The 18600-nt window shown below is 34.8% G+C and overlaps 1 protein-coding gene across 2 annotated transcripts in view; it reads left to right on the top strand.

Moving 5' to 3' along the window:
* LOC117420735 (serine-rich coiled-coil domain-containing protein 1-like) overlaps positions 1–18600 on the top strand; it is a 651306-nt gene that overhangs the window by 405312 nt on the left and 227394 nt on the right. For both annotated transcript variants that reach the window (XM_059026175.1, XM_034034306.3), the window contains exon 8: positions 16148–16225. In XM_059026175.1, coding sequence (XP_058882158.1) covers positions 16148–16225 — 78 coding nt within the window. The remainder of the gene's footprint in view (positions 1–16147; positions 16226–18600) is intronic.

The raw sequence follows: 18600 nt of genomic DNA, 5'->3' as shown, positions 1-18600 counted from the left end.
TGCAAAGATGGTAATGGTGTCAATGAAAATCCCTCTGCGGTCAATTTAAAAAAAAGTATAATTGAACTTTTGTTCACCAGAGGGAAAAAACATAATATACATGTTTTTCTTTGTTTGAAAGACGCTTGAGACCAAGGATTTCTGATGGCATAGTTTGGATTAAATAATCTATGTTGGCATCACAGTTTTTTGTTAATGCTTCTTCATTATACTTTCTTGGATTCCAAGACAATAGCATTCTGTGTGTCTCAAATAATGTGATTAAATATTTCATCGGATCTCTTGAAATTTAAATATTAAAAAAATAAAATCTGTATTTTTATGGTTATTAGTTTCTCAGTAATGTTGTTTGTTTCTGTGCTTTTTCCAAGGCCTTTATAGAAAATAGCTGAATTGCTTATTATGCTTAAAAATGAATAAATGAATGACTGAATGGATACAGAAATAGACAAGGCTGACTGCTGCTAAGGAAACAAACAAAGGGTCTTCTGATTATCTGGGCTTTTCAGTATCCAATAGCTCTTTTGGGATTTTTTGTTTCTTTTTTCGATTATTACCAAGATTATGTTATTATGGTGACATGAAATATTTCAGTTCAGTCAACTCTCATTAAGACACATTTCAAGGGACCAGCAAAAATGTGTTGTATCAGTAATTATTATTATCAGGAGTCTAAGCCAAATGCAAACAGTCAGTTTTTTTTATTGAAGTCACAGCAACACTTAAATCAAATTACAAAGACAAATATTATACATTTAGAAGTACTGCACATTATATTGAAAAAAAGTATATTGCATGCATTAGTGAAAATCTATAATGCAACATTGTTACAAAAAAATAAAATAATCCTGTGCATTTCAAACAGCATCCTCAACATCTGGTATTGAGCAAATTTGAAATGGACTTGCATCCACAGTTTGCTGTTTATAGGCCTGTACAATTGTATTCCGGGTTTTTCAGAATAGTTGACAGTGTTTATGGGAAATGAAATGTATTTTTTGTTTACAACTGGATAAGGGCATCTGCTAAGAAATAAATAAATAAATAATAATAATGTTGAAATCTTTCATTTTCTTGTAATGTGGTGGACTATCCACCACACTATATCTTTATTTTTATATAGCGCCTTTCATATTGGCCCACTATCACAAAGCGCTTTACAGACGTAGGCTGTGAACTGTGCATTATATGCAGAGTCACAACAGGACATTGATTAAACATCACAACAGTGAGTCAGTCAGTGGCAGGGGTGGGATTTGAACTGGTGACCTTCTGGTTACAACCCCTGGACTTTAACCATGGGACCACATTGCCTCCTAATGCTTATATTAAGGAAGATTAAATAGTATTCCTTTCGTAAGTAAAGAAGTGACAACATTTCATTTGATCAAAAAAGGAATACGACCTTATTAATACAATCTTATTACACCTTGATCCATGTCTCCAGCCAAGATCAGCAAAGAAATTATCCTTTGTAAAATGCATAGTTATCTAATTTAGATTGTCAGAAGGAGCTTTCTCATGTTCATTGATTGGCTCCAAAAATGGAATAGGCGGGAAATTACATCATGCAATTAACACGTTTTTAACAGGTTTCTTTCTGTTTTAAGTGTCACCTGTCAGCTTACAGCATGTTAAAGGGGGGATTTGGAAATACAACTATTCAGAGAAACTTAAAGGGTTTGCCTACATGGTTTACTATTTACAAATAACTACTTCAGAAGGAAATTCCTGTTTCTGCAATCAGGGCAGCTTCTAAACAAAACTCAGAAAAGCTGATTAGTGAGCTTCATTTATTGCACAGTCAAAATATAGGATATTTAACACATTTCATCACCTTTAATAGTAATAGTTTAATAGTAGAAAGTGGCTGAAAAAAAATCCTAGTATCTATTAATCACGGCACACTAATAAAAAAAAATATACAGAGCAAATACCACGTTATATTAAATGGTAAGAAATGTTTTGAAAATATTGATATATGTAAGTTTTCATACAGGAATGGCCTGGTTTGCAGATTGGACACTGGAGGACAGCATAGAAATAGAGAGAGCAAGATGGAAAGTGGAAATCAAAGAGAAAAGATGCAGTTTTTCTTAGGCAAACAGGGACTAGATTTGCAGCAGTAATCAGCAATAAAATAGAATCTCGGAATCTGATATTATTGAATTGCTAATGTGTAATGTAATAACTATACTTGTTGTGTAGAAATGAAATTATAAAGACAGTAAGATAATTTATTCATGAAAACAAGTATTTGAAAGTAAAAGATTCCACTCTGAATATCACCATGAGTCTCTGCATTCACTTTCAATATGATATTACTGTAGATCAAACATTGCCAAAGCAAAAATAAAAACCCTAGAGCTTCCCTGTAGCTTGGAAGTTGGAAGTTATTCACAATATTTCCATACTGTCCCAGTTGAAGGACTTAAAAATCTGGTCACCTTAGATATTGAGAATGTTTTGGGTCTGATAGGGCAGGAAATCAGGAAAAGTCAGCAATGCAGCCGAAATGAACTCGAATCAAGTGTAAAAGCTGCATGGAGGAATCTAAAGGATAACTCGACCCTGTCCATGCCTGAGAGGATTAGGAAGCCTTAAAACACAATGGATGCACTGAAAATACTAAGTACTACTGTTATGGCTTCTGGTAGATTTTTGCGATATCATTTTGTAGTTTCTTTGATTACATGATATTATATAAAAGATGTAAATTATGTTCATATGTATAAATATATATTTTATTATGTTGCAATACTAAAATTCTATGGTGATGCAAAACTTTTGGTCATAGCTGTAGGTTTGCTTTTTCCACGAAACACCCATGAAATTCATCACGACTCATAGCTTGTTGCTGTTCAACATCTTCAGCTTCTTTATTTGAACATAATACAGGCTTTTAGACATTATTTTGTATTTATTTGTATAGAAATGCAATTATACAGAAAGTCAATAACTGGAATAGAAATCAGAAGTACATTTCTGTACTCTACAGTATTTTCTTTACTTTTTTGTTACTGTTACAAACTGTTACAAGTCTACTTTTGAGATCATAGGAATTTGGTGATGTATAGAACGAACTAGTTCCTGGCAAGGATGAGTCAAGTCCTCAAAAGTAACCCAGCAGTTATGTGAGTTATGAAATTCAAATCACTTAACTATAATTCTAAGTTCCTTTAACATATTTCTTGTGCAGAATCTTTTCAATTGAGTAGACATTCTCCATACAAGCAGACAATTTCACATGAGACAGGCAAAGAAAAAGCAGAAGTATCTTCTGGTTGTAGGTCACAGAGGTTGTCCTTTACCTAGGACTCTGTGTTCCTTATGGCACTGCTGCATACAACTATTAGGCATACTGTGCTGTGAGTAACATCTCTAGTTGTTGACACAATACACTTGCTTAGGATTTGCCTAAAAGTTATACAACTGTTATAAAATGAAAAAGATTTGATTTGTTAACCCTTTGCCAACAGCAATGGGAGCAAATGCACCCCAGTGTGTTTAAAATGACCATGTCTCTTAAATGTGTATCCTTAAATGTGATTAAACTTTAAGCTTACATTTATTTTGATACAAATAACATCCTTGTCTGACCAGGAAACATGAATAATCCTTCTTAAGTGCAAATGGTTCATTTTTGGGGTGCATTTGCACCCTTTCTGGCCTTTTGAGGGTTACAAAAAATGTACAGTACATTTTTCACATACCACATCCACAGCATGCTTACTGGCAGAATGGACTGTTGAGGGTTGTGAGGGAGGTGTAGAAATGTGTATTGCTTCTAAAATTATTCATTTATGTGTTTAGCCAAGTCATTTTCTTGCACCTCTGTGTGTATAATACATTAGTTTCCAGCAAAGTATCTGATAACTGCATTCTTTCAGTATCCATCTTATTACCTGATAAAGTACAGTATTGAAAAAATGTGATTTTATAATTGTTTCTGTCTTCAGGGAGTAAAAAAAGGTGTGTCTTTCATATACTGTAAATGCTACCACGCTAAGATTTGGCCACTTGCAGAATCGAGTGCTGAGAGTTTGCTGGGATAGATGTAGAAAATTGTAAAATTACTGATTTAGCCCTTAAGATTTTTTTTATCTGTATGTCCTGTCTTAGAATGAGCATCTATGGCCACATTCACAATAAAAAAAAATCCCTTGACCCTGTCCTTTTTTATTTCGACAAGGGTTTACAACAAACTTCTAAGTGCAGCGCCAGTGGGTGCCATTTTATGGTAATTATAAAAAGGGGCTATGCTAATAGTGCCTTCACCCACCCAGTCTGGCGTGGGTTATTGCACTTATAAAATGGCTCTATGTTTATTTTATCAAAAGAAAAAAAAACAATAACATTTTAAACTTTAAATTACATTTTATATAATGTATCCTTCGACCAGTGCTAAACAATTCATATACTTAAAAAATGTATTAATATTGAGTACATTTTTTTATATATTCAATGTTATTTTTTTAAAGTGCAATTTGAAAAATGTAAAATGTAATTAAAGTTGACGTTTGAAATCACTGTTTCCCTCGTACAATAATCACCCTCTGCACCTTTATTTTTTTATTAATTCAACCACTACTTCTCAACACTAGTTTAAAGCCCCTTTACACTGGCATGCTTTACACAGGCCTGCAGTTGTTGTCTTGTGGGTCGGCTAAACATTTTCACACTGCTTTTTGAAGAATGTTCACATGACCACACTTTCATCTGTTTTTAATCTGTCTCTGCACTGGACTGATGTCCTGTGAAATCCAGTTTAAGCCAACTTCTCGCAAATTGTTCGGAAGACATGCTTTACGGACGCTTATCCAAGCTTCTCTGGATTGAATCATCAGCCCAAATGTTGATTTGAGCACATTTTTCTTAATTTCTCCATGCCATCCCTGCAGCGATCTGGCTCATGGTACAGTGCCTTGCATAAGTATTCACCCCCCTTGGACTTTTCCACATTTTGTAGTGTTACAACCTGGAATTAAAATGGATTTTATTAGGATTTTTTGTCACTCATCTACACAAAATAGTCCATAATGTTGAAGAGGGGAAAAAAATCTACATATTTTTCAAAATTATTTACAAATAAAAAACTGAAAAGACTTGATTGCATAAGTATTCACCCCCTTTGCTGTGACACCCCTAAATAAGCTATGGTGCAACCAATTGCCTTCAGAAGTCACATAATTAGTTGAATGGAGTCCACCTGTGTCACATGATCTCAGATTAAATACACCTGTTTCTGGAAGGCCCCAGAGTTTGTAAGAGAGCATATCTAAACAAACAGCATCATGAAGACCAAGGAGCTATCAAAACAAGTCCGGGATAAAGTTCTGGAGAAGCACCAATCAGGGTTGGGTTATAAAAAAATATCCCAAACTTTGAACATCCCCCGGAGCACCGTTAAATCCATTATTAAAAAATGGAAAGAATATGGCACAACCACGACTCTGCCTAAAGAAGGCCGTCCACCAAAACTCAGTGACCAGGTAAGGAGGACATTAGTCAGAGAAGCAACCAAGAGGCCAATGGTAACTCTGAAGGAGCTGGAGAGATCCACAGCTGAGATGGGAGAAACCGTCCATGGGACAACTATAACCCGGACGCTCCACAAAGCTGGGCTTTATGGAAGACTGGCGAGAAGAAAGCCATTGCTGAAAAAAACCCATAGCAAATCCCGTTTGGATTTTGCCAAAATGCATGTGGGAGACAGAGCAAACATGTGAAAAAAGGTTCTCTGGTCTGATGAGACCAAAATTGAACTTTTTGGCCTTAGCGCAAAACGCTATGTGTGGCGCAAAGCTAACAGTGCTCATCACCCTGAGAACACAAGTACTTCATTTTTGGAATTTTGTACTTCAGACCAGATCGAGATTTTAAAGAAAATAAATCCATGGAAATGCATTATTTAGATGTTTTAAATTTCTATTTAATTTATGTTACTGTTTGATTATTAAAGAAATATCCTGAATATCTATGTGGCCTTAAGTCCTTAACTGCCAGTATGGCGGCGAGATTTTTAAGCTTTTGACCCAGATGCACTTTGATCTTCAGAGGTGATTTGCCCCCAGCCATGCATAAGACAATTCTTACTGCAAGGTCATGTGATGTTGTTCAGCTGGCATCATGGCATTTAATGTATCCAAGCCATTTTTTAAAAAGGGTATTTATAAAAAAGACTGTGTAGGTTTTTAGAATGATAATACAGAAACGTTCCAATTTTACTTACCTACAGTAATCGTGGCTCTTCGAGTTTACAATAGATATAACTGGAGCGTTCTACTGGTCATCTCTGTTTTTTTGTATTTACAAGGATGGTTAAATGTTTCTATTAATATTCCCTCACAGCACAAAATAGATTCCTTAATGTGCTGTGCTAAAGTGCATGATTATTTAATACGTTTTCAAAGAAAGGCTATAACTACTATAATTATTGTAAAATAAGTATTTTGTATTAAAATATTTTTCAACAACAGGATCTAATGCTATGATCTTAAGTTACGGGTTTATTGATTGATCTAAACGGAAAGCTCAGCTCATTGCTGAGATTTCAGTGATTCATCAGCCACAGCCTGGAGGTAAATATATCAACCTGTATATTGCATTTATAATACATATATATATATATATATATATATATATATATATATATATATATATATATATATATACACACACACACACACCATATTACTAATAATTAACGCCGCTCTCAACAAAGAAATGTAAAGGTATTTTTTTCTACCCCTGCTCAAAAAATAAATAAAGAAACGTGCAACTCTGGCTATGTGAAGCCCCCGAAGAGACTGCAGCCTCAATCCACCATGTAATACAAACTAATGTACACATACCTTAGTAAGAACATTTTATTTTATGGTACAGTCCTGACAGACAGCCCAAGATGAACTACTTACAGCACAGCAGTCCTTCAAGTCTTTTTTTATTTATTTATTTTCCAGCAGAGTTCAGTGACAACACAGCAGGGGATAAACAAGACCTGTCTGTTTACCTTGTCCTCAGCTTGGATGGTGAAAACTTAAACTCAGAGGAACTTCGAGCTCTGCTGGTCACTCTAACCACTATCTGAAAGCTGACTGAAGATCTCTTCTTGTAGGGGGTTTAGTTGTTTAGTTTTCTATTCAATTGGAATTTTACTCAGTCCTATACAAATACACATATATATATATATATATATATATATATATATATATATATATATATATATATATATATAAAACACGTGCTTACTATCTATGAGAAGATTTAGTTTTGGTTTCTCTTACAGAGAAATTACAAACACGCACGCAGGTAAATTACATTGAGAAAAATAAATAAATAACCGAGTAGGATATATTTTAGTTTTAACAGAAATCAAACCAAAATTCAGAGGTAATATTTTTTGTTAAGAAAAACAACTGCATCACACTCAACTACCGTTCTCTCTCTCCTTTTTGTCCCGCCCCATAGCAACCAATACACACTCCTGATTCGCTGATACAGTACTCCCCTGACCGCCCAACTCCCACCTAATAGGCTCTTGTTAACTGTCAGTAAATGTACTGTATTCAAGCCCCCAAAACACACAAGAGTATAGTGCTGCAGGTTGGAGGCTTTCACAGCGCCACTTCGAAAATGCCTTAAATCGTAATAAAATACTGCACTGTTCAAAAACCTTAGTATTTCTGACAAACACCGCCCTCAATTAAGTGCCACAGCCGTTTTTAACAATTTAAAATAAACGCTGCAGCGCTAATTCGAAGTAATACTATATATATATATATATATATATATGTACATTATAAACAGATTCATATTTAGATCTGCCACTGTTTAGATTTCATTCCAAAATAGTACAATATCTGCACATCTAGGGGCATGAGGTGAAGCATATCCTTATCATGTCAGTATGTAACATTTTTGCACAAGTTGGAATAGTTTTTAGCCAAAAACACTGCTTCTTCCTTCCTTGCCATTTTATAATAAATATTATCAGTGATTATTTCAGATAACCAATTGATCTTGATTTATTATGATTAAGTATAATAACCTGTATATCATAAAATATTATCTTGGATAATTGTAATGGTTTTTGTTGGGCAGCTATTCATCAATTAGGGTTAATGATGACAAATTAGGATACCTTTAATGGGGTTTGATTATTGATCATTACTTTTATTTATGATAAAAGCAAAGGCTTTGATATTATAAGATTTTGCTTGATACATGACGATCAAGCAAAATAACCTGCTGTCAATGAAAATCTACGTTGAGTCAAATACAAACTCTTGAATAATATTAAATACCTCCAGCTTCTTTTGTTTGTGAAGCCAGACAGCTGATACCCAAATAGAGGTGCTAACCCTGAATCTTATGTGATTTTTGTATATTTGAAGATGAAGTTGGGCAGAGATAAGTGATCTTATGGAGTTTAAGACTAAGGCAGTGTTCTGTGTACCTTATAAGAACATAAGAAAGTTTACAAACGATAGGAGGCCATTCGGCCCATCTTGCTCGTTTGGTTGTTAGTAGCTTGTTGATCCCAGAATCTCATTAAGCAGCTTCTTGAAGGATCCCAGGGTATCAGCTTCAACAACATTACTGGGGAGTTGGTTCCAGACTCCCACAATTCTCTGTGTAAAAAAGTGCCTCCTATTTTCTGTTCTGAATGCCCCTTTATCTAATCTCCCCTGGTCCTTGTTTCTTTTTTCAGGTCGAAAAAATCCCCTGGGTCGACAGTGTCTATACCTTTTATGATTTTGAATGTTTGAATCAGATCACCGCATAGTCTTCTTTGTTCAAGACTGAATAGATTCAATTATTTTAGCCTGTCTGCATACGACATGCTTTTTAAACCCGGGATAATTCTGGTTGCTCTTCTTTGCACTCTTTCTAGAGCAGCAATATCCTTTTTGTAGCAAGGTGACCAGAACTGAACACAATTTTCTAGATGAGGTCTTACTAATGCATTGTAAAGTTTTGGCATTACTTCCCTTGGATTTAAATTGAACACTTTTCACTATATATCCAAGCATCTTGTTGGCCTTTTTTATAGCTTCTCCACATTGTCTAGATGAAGACATTTCTGAGTCAACATAAACTCCTAGGTCTTTTTCATAGATTCCTTCTTCAATTTCAGTATCTCCCATATGGTATTTATAATGCACATTTGTATTGTCTGCATGCAGTAACTTACAACTTTTCTGTATTAAATGTCATTTGCCATGTGTCTGCCCAGTTCTGAATGCTGTATAGATTATTTTAAATGACCTTTGCTGCTGCATCAGTGTTTGCCACTCCTCCTATTTTTGTGTAATCTGCAAATTTAGCAAGTTTGCTTACTATACCAGAATCTAAGTCATTAATATAGATTAGGAAGAGCAGAGGACCTAATACTGATCCCTGTGGTACACCACTGGTTACCTCGCTCCATTTTGAGGTTTCTCCTCTAATCAGTACTTTCTGTTTTCTACATGTTAACCACTCCCTAATCCATGTGCATGCATTTCCTTGAATCCCTACTGCGTGCTGTGTCTGGAATACTGGCTAATTCAGGATACAATTTTCTGCATGAAACTAATTTCTCATAACAGTACTTTTTTACCCATCATATTAGTAAATAACTCCAGCATACTTACTGTGGACAGAGACAAACCATGAACATTTTCGTGTTGAGCTTCATGTATAAACCACTCTTCATTTGCAATTTTAAAAGATAATATTTTAAGAGCGTATTTTAAAAGTGTAATAAAAAGCACCTGTTTCTGACTATAACTCAGCAAACTCTCTTTTTTGTAACTCCATAATAATAATAATAATAATAATAATAATAACAATAATAATAATATCTTTATTTTTATATAGCGCCTTTCATAGTGGACCACCATCACAAAGCGCTTAACAGAGGTAAGCTGTGAACTAGACTCTAAGCATTATTTATATACTGAAAGAACTGGTGATACCTCACAATACTGTTCACAAATCAGCCGTGCACTTTACTAATCATGCAATGGGCAATGTTTGAAAAAATGACTCCCACAAAATTAAATTTGTTGTTAGTTTTTGAAAGTGTCACTTGTGGACAAAGTAATTGTTCAGGGTTTTCAGATGGATAGAGACATGTAAAGCTGTCTCTGTTCTGGCATTTAACTATTGCACTTAGAACTGTTTTTAGCATTCCACAGTTGTGGTGCAATGAAAACATGATGAATACATTTAAATTTGGAATAAGTTAATTCTTTCATCTAGAAATACTGGTCATCAAAATGGCCTACTTACCCCAACCTTTCACTGTTACCACATATATGGCCTTATTTAGCAACGTTCGCAAACCCCTAAAAAGCAATCGCAAAACACTTTTGCAAACAGTTATCGCACCAGAATCAGGCACACGTGTGGGCAAACGTGATTTAGCAGCCCACTCGTCAAGTCAGCAATAGCGCTGGACATGGACTGAACTTTAGGGTTTGCGTTTTCAGTTGACATGTAAAAACCAGGTCTAAACTGTGCGCACATGGTCGACTATAAATAAGGCAGACAAAACAGAGCGAAAAAAGAGAAATAAAAGAAACACACTGGATTAATGTGATATTTTATAATGTGATACTAATTACTGTGATTTTGTAACAATTGTAAGTCGCCTGGGGAGAGTGGAGGAGGAGACGTCTCCAAATATTTAGAAGTCATCTGTCTTTTCTGAGCCTGTCTGACACACAATATATGCAACAGTTTTGCCTCAACAGACAAACAATCACTGACATGTGCCAACTGCTTCAGGCTGACCTGGAAGGAGACATGTGGAGAGCACACTGTTTGCCTGTAGCACTAAAGTACATGCACCAACACAAAATAGGCACCTAGTCTGTCAACATGCAAATAGTGTGTGATCTGTGATGCCAATAACTACATCACAAATGTGTATGCAAACTATCATTGCTCTGCTCATGACTAGTTTATCTTTGCTAATTCGCAGATGGCAGCTGCGTTTCAGCAGGATGACAGTCTGAGAGGCTGATTGATAGGGGACAACGGGTATTCACTGAAGCAGTGGCTACTGACACCGCTGCTCAACCCCACGACCCCTGTTGAGCAGAACCATACCTTTAAATGTGCTTGTACTGTAATTGAGCGAACATTTGAAATCCTCAAAATGTGATTCTGATGTTTGGATGTCTCTGGGGGAACACTACAGTACACGCCTCAGAATGTTAAATATGTACTGCAGACTCAGCTCATAGTGGAAAATGAAATGCCCCTCCAGGGTGCAATGCCGTCAGCCTGTGGCTACGGGCAATATAGCCCCCTGTCGGTAACAATAGTCTTCCCTCAGGTCAATCATTTTCCACTATAGCCCTCCTCTATATATTTACTATAGATACATACAGTTGTAGTCAAAAGTTTCCATACCCCAGTGGAAAATTATAATTTCTCGAAAACAAAGAATTTTAGGAAACATCTGTTGTAGCAAAAGTTTTGCTTTTGTGGATGAGGAAATAGATGTCTACAATTTATTTATTTCAGCATTTTTTTTGCAAAACTCAAAAAATGCTAATTCAAAAGTATTCACACCCTTTGATGCTGTGATAGTATTGTCTACAACAGCGTTCTTCAATTGGCGGCCCGCGAGAGCCTCGTCTGGCCCGTCAGATGTCAGCTGCAGTGCTGCCAACTGGGCAGTTTTTCCGTAAGATTTGGCTGTTTTTAATTACGTTTTGCGTTTGTGGGCGGTTTTAGCAAAACGCTGTTTTTTTTTTTTTTTTAAACATGAAATCTCTGCCATGATTGACACAACATGATTAATAACACATCCAATCAGAATTGGAGTAACACACACAGCCGCCGGCCCCACCCCCTGCCCTTTCAAGTATCCACCAATAGGATTGTTGTTGTTTTTCCGGGGAAAAATAGACAAAGTTATTTTTAAGTGATGAACAGAAACCCCTCAGAATCAGATCCCACAAAGGAAAGATGCCGAAGTTGTGGGCAAAATATATTCAAAAAAACAAATCCTTCCTGGGAATGAGAAGCAGTTTTTAAAGGTGAGTCTATTGTTGGAGCTTGACCACACACATTCATTAGATCTGACAAGAGCAGCTGGCTGTTCATCGGCTACTACCTTAATACTGTACTAACACATGCCAGTTTCATCCTGACTTTAATGTATCTCATCATTACAATACAAAAAAAAATGAAAAAGAGATTTGTTTAACCCTTATTTAAACTGTTAGTATCAGAAGATACGACCAGTTGATAATTTTGGCCCTTTTGACGACACTGTCTATATATGTGAGACTGCAGTGTGTACTGTCTATAATATGTGTTAATTTGCCTTTGTCCAGTTTACCTACATTTTAGATAGGCAAACCTAACTAGCAATATAAAAACATAAAATATATTATTATTATTATTATTATTATTATTATTATTATTATTATTATTATTTTATGTTATTTACTACATAACGTAAAAGTGCCTTTAAACAAATTTAACTTAGTTTCAATACATGAAAGCAGATAAAATAATATAATATCTTTATTTTTCTATAGTGCCTTTCATGGTGGACCACCATCACAAAGCGCTTTACAGAGGTAGGCTGTGAACTGTGCATTACATGCAGAGTCACTTACAATAGGACATTGATTTAACATCTCATCCGCAGGATGGAACACAAGGAGGTTAAGTGACTTGCTCAGGGTCGTGCAGAGGCGGGTAATGAACCAGTGACCTTCCGGTTACATGCCTTGGACTTTAACTACTGGACCACACTGCCTCCACCTATAAACTTTAAGACATGGTTGCTACTGTAGCATTAATTTCTGGACCTCACACTTAATCATCACCGCCTAGGGCCCTGCACAGCCTGCCGGCCCTGAAACTAACAGCAGTAATAAAGTAAAATACTTATAAAATACCTTATATAGCTATCACACTTGTGCAGCAGATATCAGTAAATATGAGTACTACATTGTCTCTTTTTTTTCTCTAAACTTTACAGTAAAAATATACTACTTCTATAATACATTTAATACAGAAATAAAAAGGGGTCATCAAATGAAAGACATGTATCCTGCATATAAGGCAGCTTATTTAAATATTTTTAAAGAAAGGTAAAATTAAATGATGACGTGATTCTTTTTTTGTAATTGTTTTAAACCATTTGTATCATATACAGTACTCCACTATGTAAATCATTTTTTTTAAAGAAATTAAATGGGCACATGGGAGACCTGAAACTATTGTATTTCATTATTTCTAAAAACAACATAAAACGTATTCTTAAAAGAAATAAAAAATGTTCTGAAACTTTGTAAATATTTTTACAACTTGAGTTTTACAAATGTGAAAATAACTACTGTAGTTCACAAATTATTTGTTATTTTTCACTAACATACCTTTTTTAGAGGGTGAAAGTGAATATAATTCCAAATACTTGTCACATTTTATAGCTCCTCCTATTGTTGTGATGGGCTATTTTGATGCACAAAGTGTTCAAACCACAGCAACCTTCAGTGCACTGCATTGTAAACATGCCACGGTGATGTGACATGACAGCGTTGATTACTGCAATTGTCGCCTATAGCTACACACAAAGCAAAGTCTTTTACATGCAGATACCTGTATGAGAGGTTAATGTAGACTACACTAGTTTAACCTCTTCAGGCAGCGCGAGTGAGGATTCAGACAAGGATACACAGGCTCTAGTGGCTGCAGTAGGCAATCAGGAGAGCAGTACATGGGAGCGCACGGTGCAGGGCGGTGATAACCTGGTTCTGGACCATGTGCAGTCATACAACGTGGCAGCTCATAGCATATGCCAGAGTGGAGCACAGGCTCAACGAGATGCGGTGTGTTAGGCAGGAATAAAAGTGTACTGTTTTTTTTTTTTTTTTTGTTCTCTCTGACTGCAAAGGTAGTAATAGGAAAACATACAGGCTTACACACACAGCAATTCAGCTATGGGAGAACTGTAAACTTACTGAACATTTATGAGGAGGTAATTGCATTGAAAGCGTATTGGAGCTGGAGAGAGTAATAACAGTTATAACAGTTATTTTCAAGAGTGAAATAGTTTATTTGCAATTGCATTTATTATTTTTGCCTCTACGTTTGTTTGCTGTTTTTCGATTGATTTAAAAAGTGACAATATTGCATTGTTATACTGGCAGAAATGTAAATGGGTTTAAAAGATTAAACATTCTATTACTAGTTGCATTGTCTGCTGAAGCGGTAACTTGTATTGTGTTTTTGTTGATACTGAAACATTGACTCCAGTGTGCAAGGTAAATCTGGAATTTCTAAACTACCAGTAGACTTACCTAAATTACCAATTTCAAGGTCCTTGCAGCAATTCAATTGTTTCAGATTATTGTTCTAATTTAAAATAAATAAATAAAACAAAAAGTTTCAAATGAAATGTTTCAACAAAACAAAATCATTCAAACAAAACACTCATTATTCAGGCTGGACATATGTCCTCACTGAACCCTTTTCCCAAACATTGCATTTTCACGTAATCATAATGCTTTCTACCACACAGTTATACACTTATCCACTTCCACTGGCAAACATCTGATCAGAAAACTACTTATCTTGCTAGATCTGTTTTTCAGCAGTTGCTAGGGTCAACATTTTCATTTTATGACTGGACAGGAGGGGTATTGGCAAGAAAATTTTGATATTTTTAAACATGATATCCTCTTATCAGCAGGAAGGAGACTGAAGCTGGAAAGTTGCAGTTTATGCACTAAAGGGCACATTTATTAAAGGGTACATAAGGGCCTTTTTATTTTATTGTTGCATGTTCCCATGTGTTGCTACAACTGTTTATGTAAGGTGTGTGTATTGTTTTAATTTTTTTTTTTTTACTTTTAAATTGCATTCCCTGCCTCAAGATGGCTTCACATGTACCTGCATTGACCTCTCAGAACTACATTTCCCACCAACACATGGTAACATGTAATAATAAAATAAAAAGGTCCGTATGTACCCTTAAATCCCACAGGGGGACAAAATAACAATAACCAAACAAAAATACAGCACAAGGGCCAAAATAAAGCATCAAACACAAAACTTACAAGAGCCAGGCTGAGCTATGCCTCCTCTGGCTTGCCTTCCCCAAACATCACCCTCAAAAAAAGGATTTCTCCTAGCTTTTATACATGTGGACACTCCATAATTAGTATCAATTACCTAATTGTGGAATGGCCACACCTGTGATTGGTGGCAGGGACAGATTTAACCCCATCCCTGCCAACCTTACATTCCCACACCCACACTATTTATAGCAGCAGGATTGTGTCAGACATTTGTTTTACATTCACTGATATATGCATAAAAATGTAAATGTTAAAGCCATGGGTACATTTTTCGGTCTGTATCTCGTGTTGAGTAATTGCAACATTCAACTGACTTTTTATTGATGGGTCAAATTTGTTAAAATTTTCCTTTATAACACATATCTCCCATTGCAATCCAGTTCATTTTATGCTTTAGTTCTATATTTGTCTGTTCAGGATGCTAGCACATTATAAGCCTCAAACACATGGGTTTTTTGAGATATCTGGCATTTCTTTAAAAGTCTTGTATTATTTTGTGAGTGCAGGGATTTGATAATATGAGGTACTGAAAGTTGTAACCACTACTTAAAAATACATTTACGTTTTGATTATATGAAAAGTTACTTCAGCGATGCACTCTTCTTTGGGCTATCTATCAAATAATCATTGTTTAGTCATTTTAAATAAATGTGGAATTCATTGTATATATTTTCTGGGAGATAAATACAGTTTAATCATCTAAAAGCTCAACAGCGCATTTATTCTGTTACAAAACATGTTTTAAAGGCTTTAGAGAAATGTATTTCAGAATGTACTCCATTAGTTGTCCTTTACCTTTTTAATTATTTTCAGGCATCAAAGACAAACAGTATTTCTGATAGGGAAGGGTTTAGTGAGGAAACAGGAAAATCTACATCTATCAAATGTACTGGTACCCATTTACCCATCCAATCCAGTTCTGAAACCTTAATAATCGATCATTCAAACACATAAATACCTTTATACTTTTTATGTGTTGTAAATTTGTGCCTTTGTAATACAGTACTAGTTTACAGTACAAGTAATAAGGATATCTGCATCTCTCTTTACAGGCAAAAGTGCAGAGTTTGCAAAAAACTGTTTCGCACAGAATGGACAAATCTACACAAACAGAAATCATTGGCCATGATGTGAGTACAAATGCCTTTATAAAACTCCTTATTGTTATTCAGCTCTCCACCAACCTATTTACATGTGCTGCTGTCTCCATCACTTACCTAATAAGATTAAAAGCAACACCATTCATCATTTGCTCTTAAATGATTATTGGACGCTCTCTGCAATAAGAATAAGATAATTAGAAATGAATTACAGCATACCCGTATCTATTTAATTACTCTTTAAACAATCACTCGTATGCATTGTCTTGTATGAGCTACTGTAGGGACGTGATTTATTTTGTCTTTATCTTACAGTTTGAGATATTACTTACCCACTAATTAAATGTTTATTGATGGTTGTTAAGGATATAATTAGTGTTTCCACACTGCAGTATATTTTGTAATGGAGTCAGACACACTGTCAAATAAACCTAAACTAACCCACAGTTTCATTTTCTTAGATACTCTATCCTTGAGTCATATTACCAAGAGAAAAGGGGTTTCCACCATCTTTTTTATTTTCTAGAAAATAGTTTTGGATGGTAATATTAATCAAAATGAGATGAATCTGAAATAGAATAGTGGGATATTATGTTTTCCAGGACACACCTCAATTATAAAAAAATTAAAATAAAAAATGTCTGGAGCATAAAATTGAATTAATTATGTTGTCCACAAAAGTGATTGAATTGTTTAAATTTGGCATCATTTTTTCTGTTGTTGTACTTGGATTTCAACATATTTTCTAGAATTCAATTTTGTAGTTTTGTAGCTAAAAAAAGAGGCACTTAATGTTGTATGTCAACCAATATGTATGTGTTCCTGTAGAAGCTATTACCAATAATGTAACCAGTAAACATTTTTATTGATGGTGACCACTGGCAGCAACGATCACTTAAATGGTGTCTAAATTCTGTGGGTGCACTCATGAAGAAAAAACAGCAATGGACAGTTAATGTTGATAGCTTGTTCCACATTTCACTGCCTCAGCTGAGTGCGCCAGAGGCACGTTTTCAAAGTAAATAACTCCTGTTTTTTAAAGGAGAAAAATACAATGTGTTTAAAGTAAATGGAGATATTTCCATCATTCCATAGGTCTAATATATTCCTACAAAAAGACAAACACATTGTTTTCCCGTGAAAACCATATATAAACATTAATTCTTATAATTTATGTCACAGAGCTGTGTTTTTCTTCACTTCACAAATTATATGCAGATAAAAAACAATAGACTGATAGCAGTATACTACAGAGGACTTATATTCAGCATCTAATCAGGATTAACTATTTGGGGAACTTTCGAGTTAATAAGTTAATTAGTTTATTCACTGATTGAAAACCTACACAAATAAAAATAGAAGTAAGTATTATTTAAATTTGGTGTTTTCCAAAATGCAAAACACATTTTAAAGACCAGTAACAATACTGTAGGTTATAGTGTAAACAAAAGTTGACATCAATTTGATATCAACAAAGGTTTGCATATTACAGGTTTTTTTTTTCTTTTACTCTAAGACATCACTGATTGGGCATGTGCCTTTTGATGGACACAGATCTTTTCAGAACTAAAGGATTTTAACATATCTTCACTTAAATAATATACAAAAATTGGGGGTATGGGGGCTAAACTGTTCGAACTAACCAAGCAAAGTTCTGGAATCCATAAATACAAAACTCAAACTACAAGGTCAATAAGCTATTTCTAGTCACAAGCAGGTGTTTATAGATACTTCTAACTTGATTTGTGAGGAGAAAAGTTCAGTAGATGACATTAAACATTACCTTTTTTTCTAGAAGGGCTGATACAGAGGTATCATTGACAAGTACCTGGTTTTAGGGGCACAGTTGAGAAGAAAAATCTATTAAAGTGAGGAAAGAAAAACAGTTATTCATAACTAGATTTTAATAACATTTAAATTCACTGCAGAAATATTTTGCTTGGCTTGGCTAGGAGGTGGGTATGTTCAAATTAGATTTTTCCTCCTCTGCCCTAATGTTTGAAAATGCATATTAATACTGTTGTGAAAATAAAATATTGCTTGATAATGAATGGTACCACACTGAAAAGCAAAATAAAAACTTCTGAGCACTTGTATTTTCTTAAAATTATTGAAAATAATAATGAAGAGGTGCTTGAGGCTAGATACAGAATAAAAAAAAATGGCTCATGTTTATGGATGGGTAGTTTTTAATTGCTTCAGTTTACACCAGATTTTTTAAATCGTTTAATAAATTGCAAGGCAGGCAAAAATGTTTCTCTCTAAATGCCTTTGAAGAGAAATTCAAAAAACAATTTTATTGAAAAACATTGTTTTATTGAATTTCAGTTTCTAAGCTGAAGGTTATGGTTTTATAATAAGATTTGTAGTGATGTATTGAAAAACAAATGCAGTAAACAAAAGTT

This window comes from Acipenser ruthenus, chromosome 1 (genome assembly GCF_902713425.1).
Source record: "Acipenser ruthenus chromosome 1, fAciRut3.2 maternal haplotype, whole genome shotgun sequence".
NCBI lineage: Eukaryota > Metazoa > Chordata > Actinopteri > Acipenseriformes > Acipenseridae > Acipenser > Acipenser ruthenus.
The sequence above is the reverse complement of the archived record's forward strand: the minus strand, read 5'-3'. Positions and strand labels throughout refer to the sequence as shown.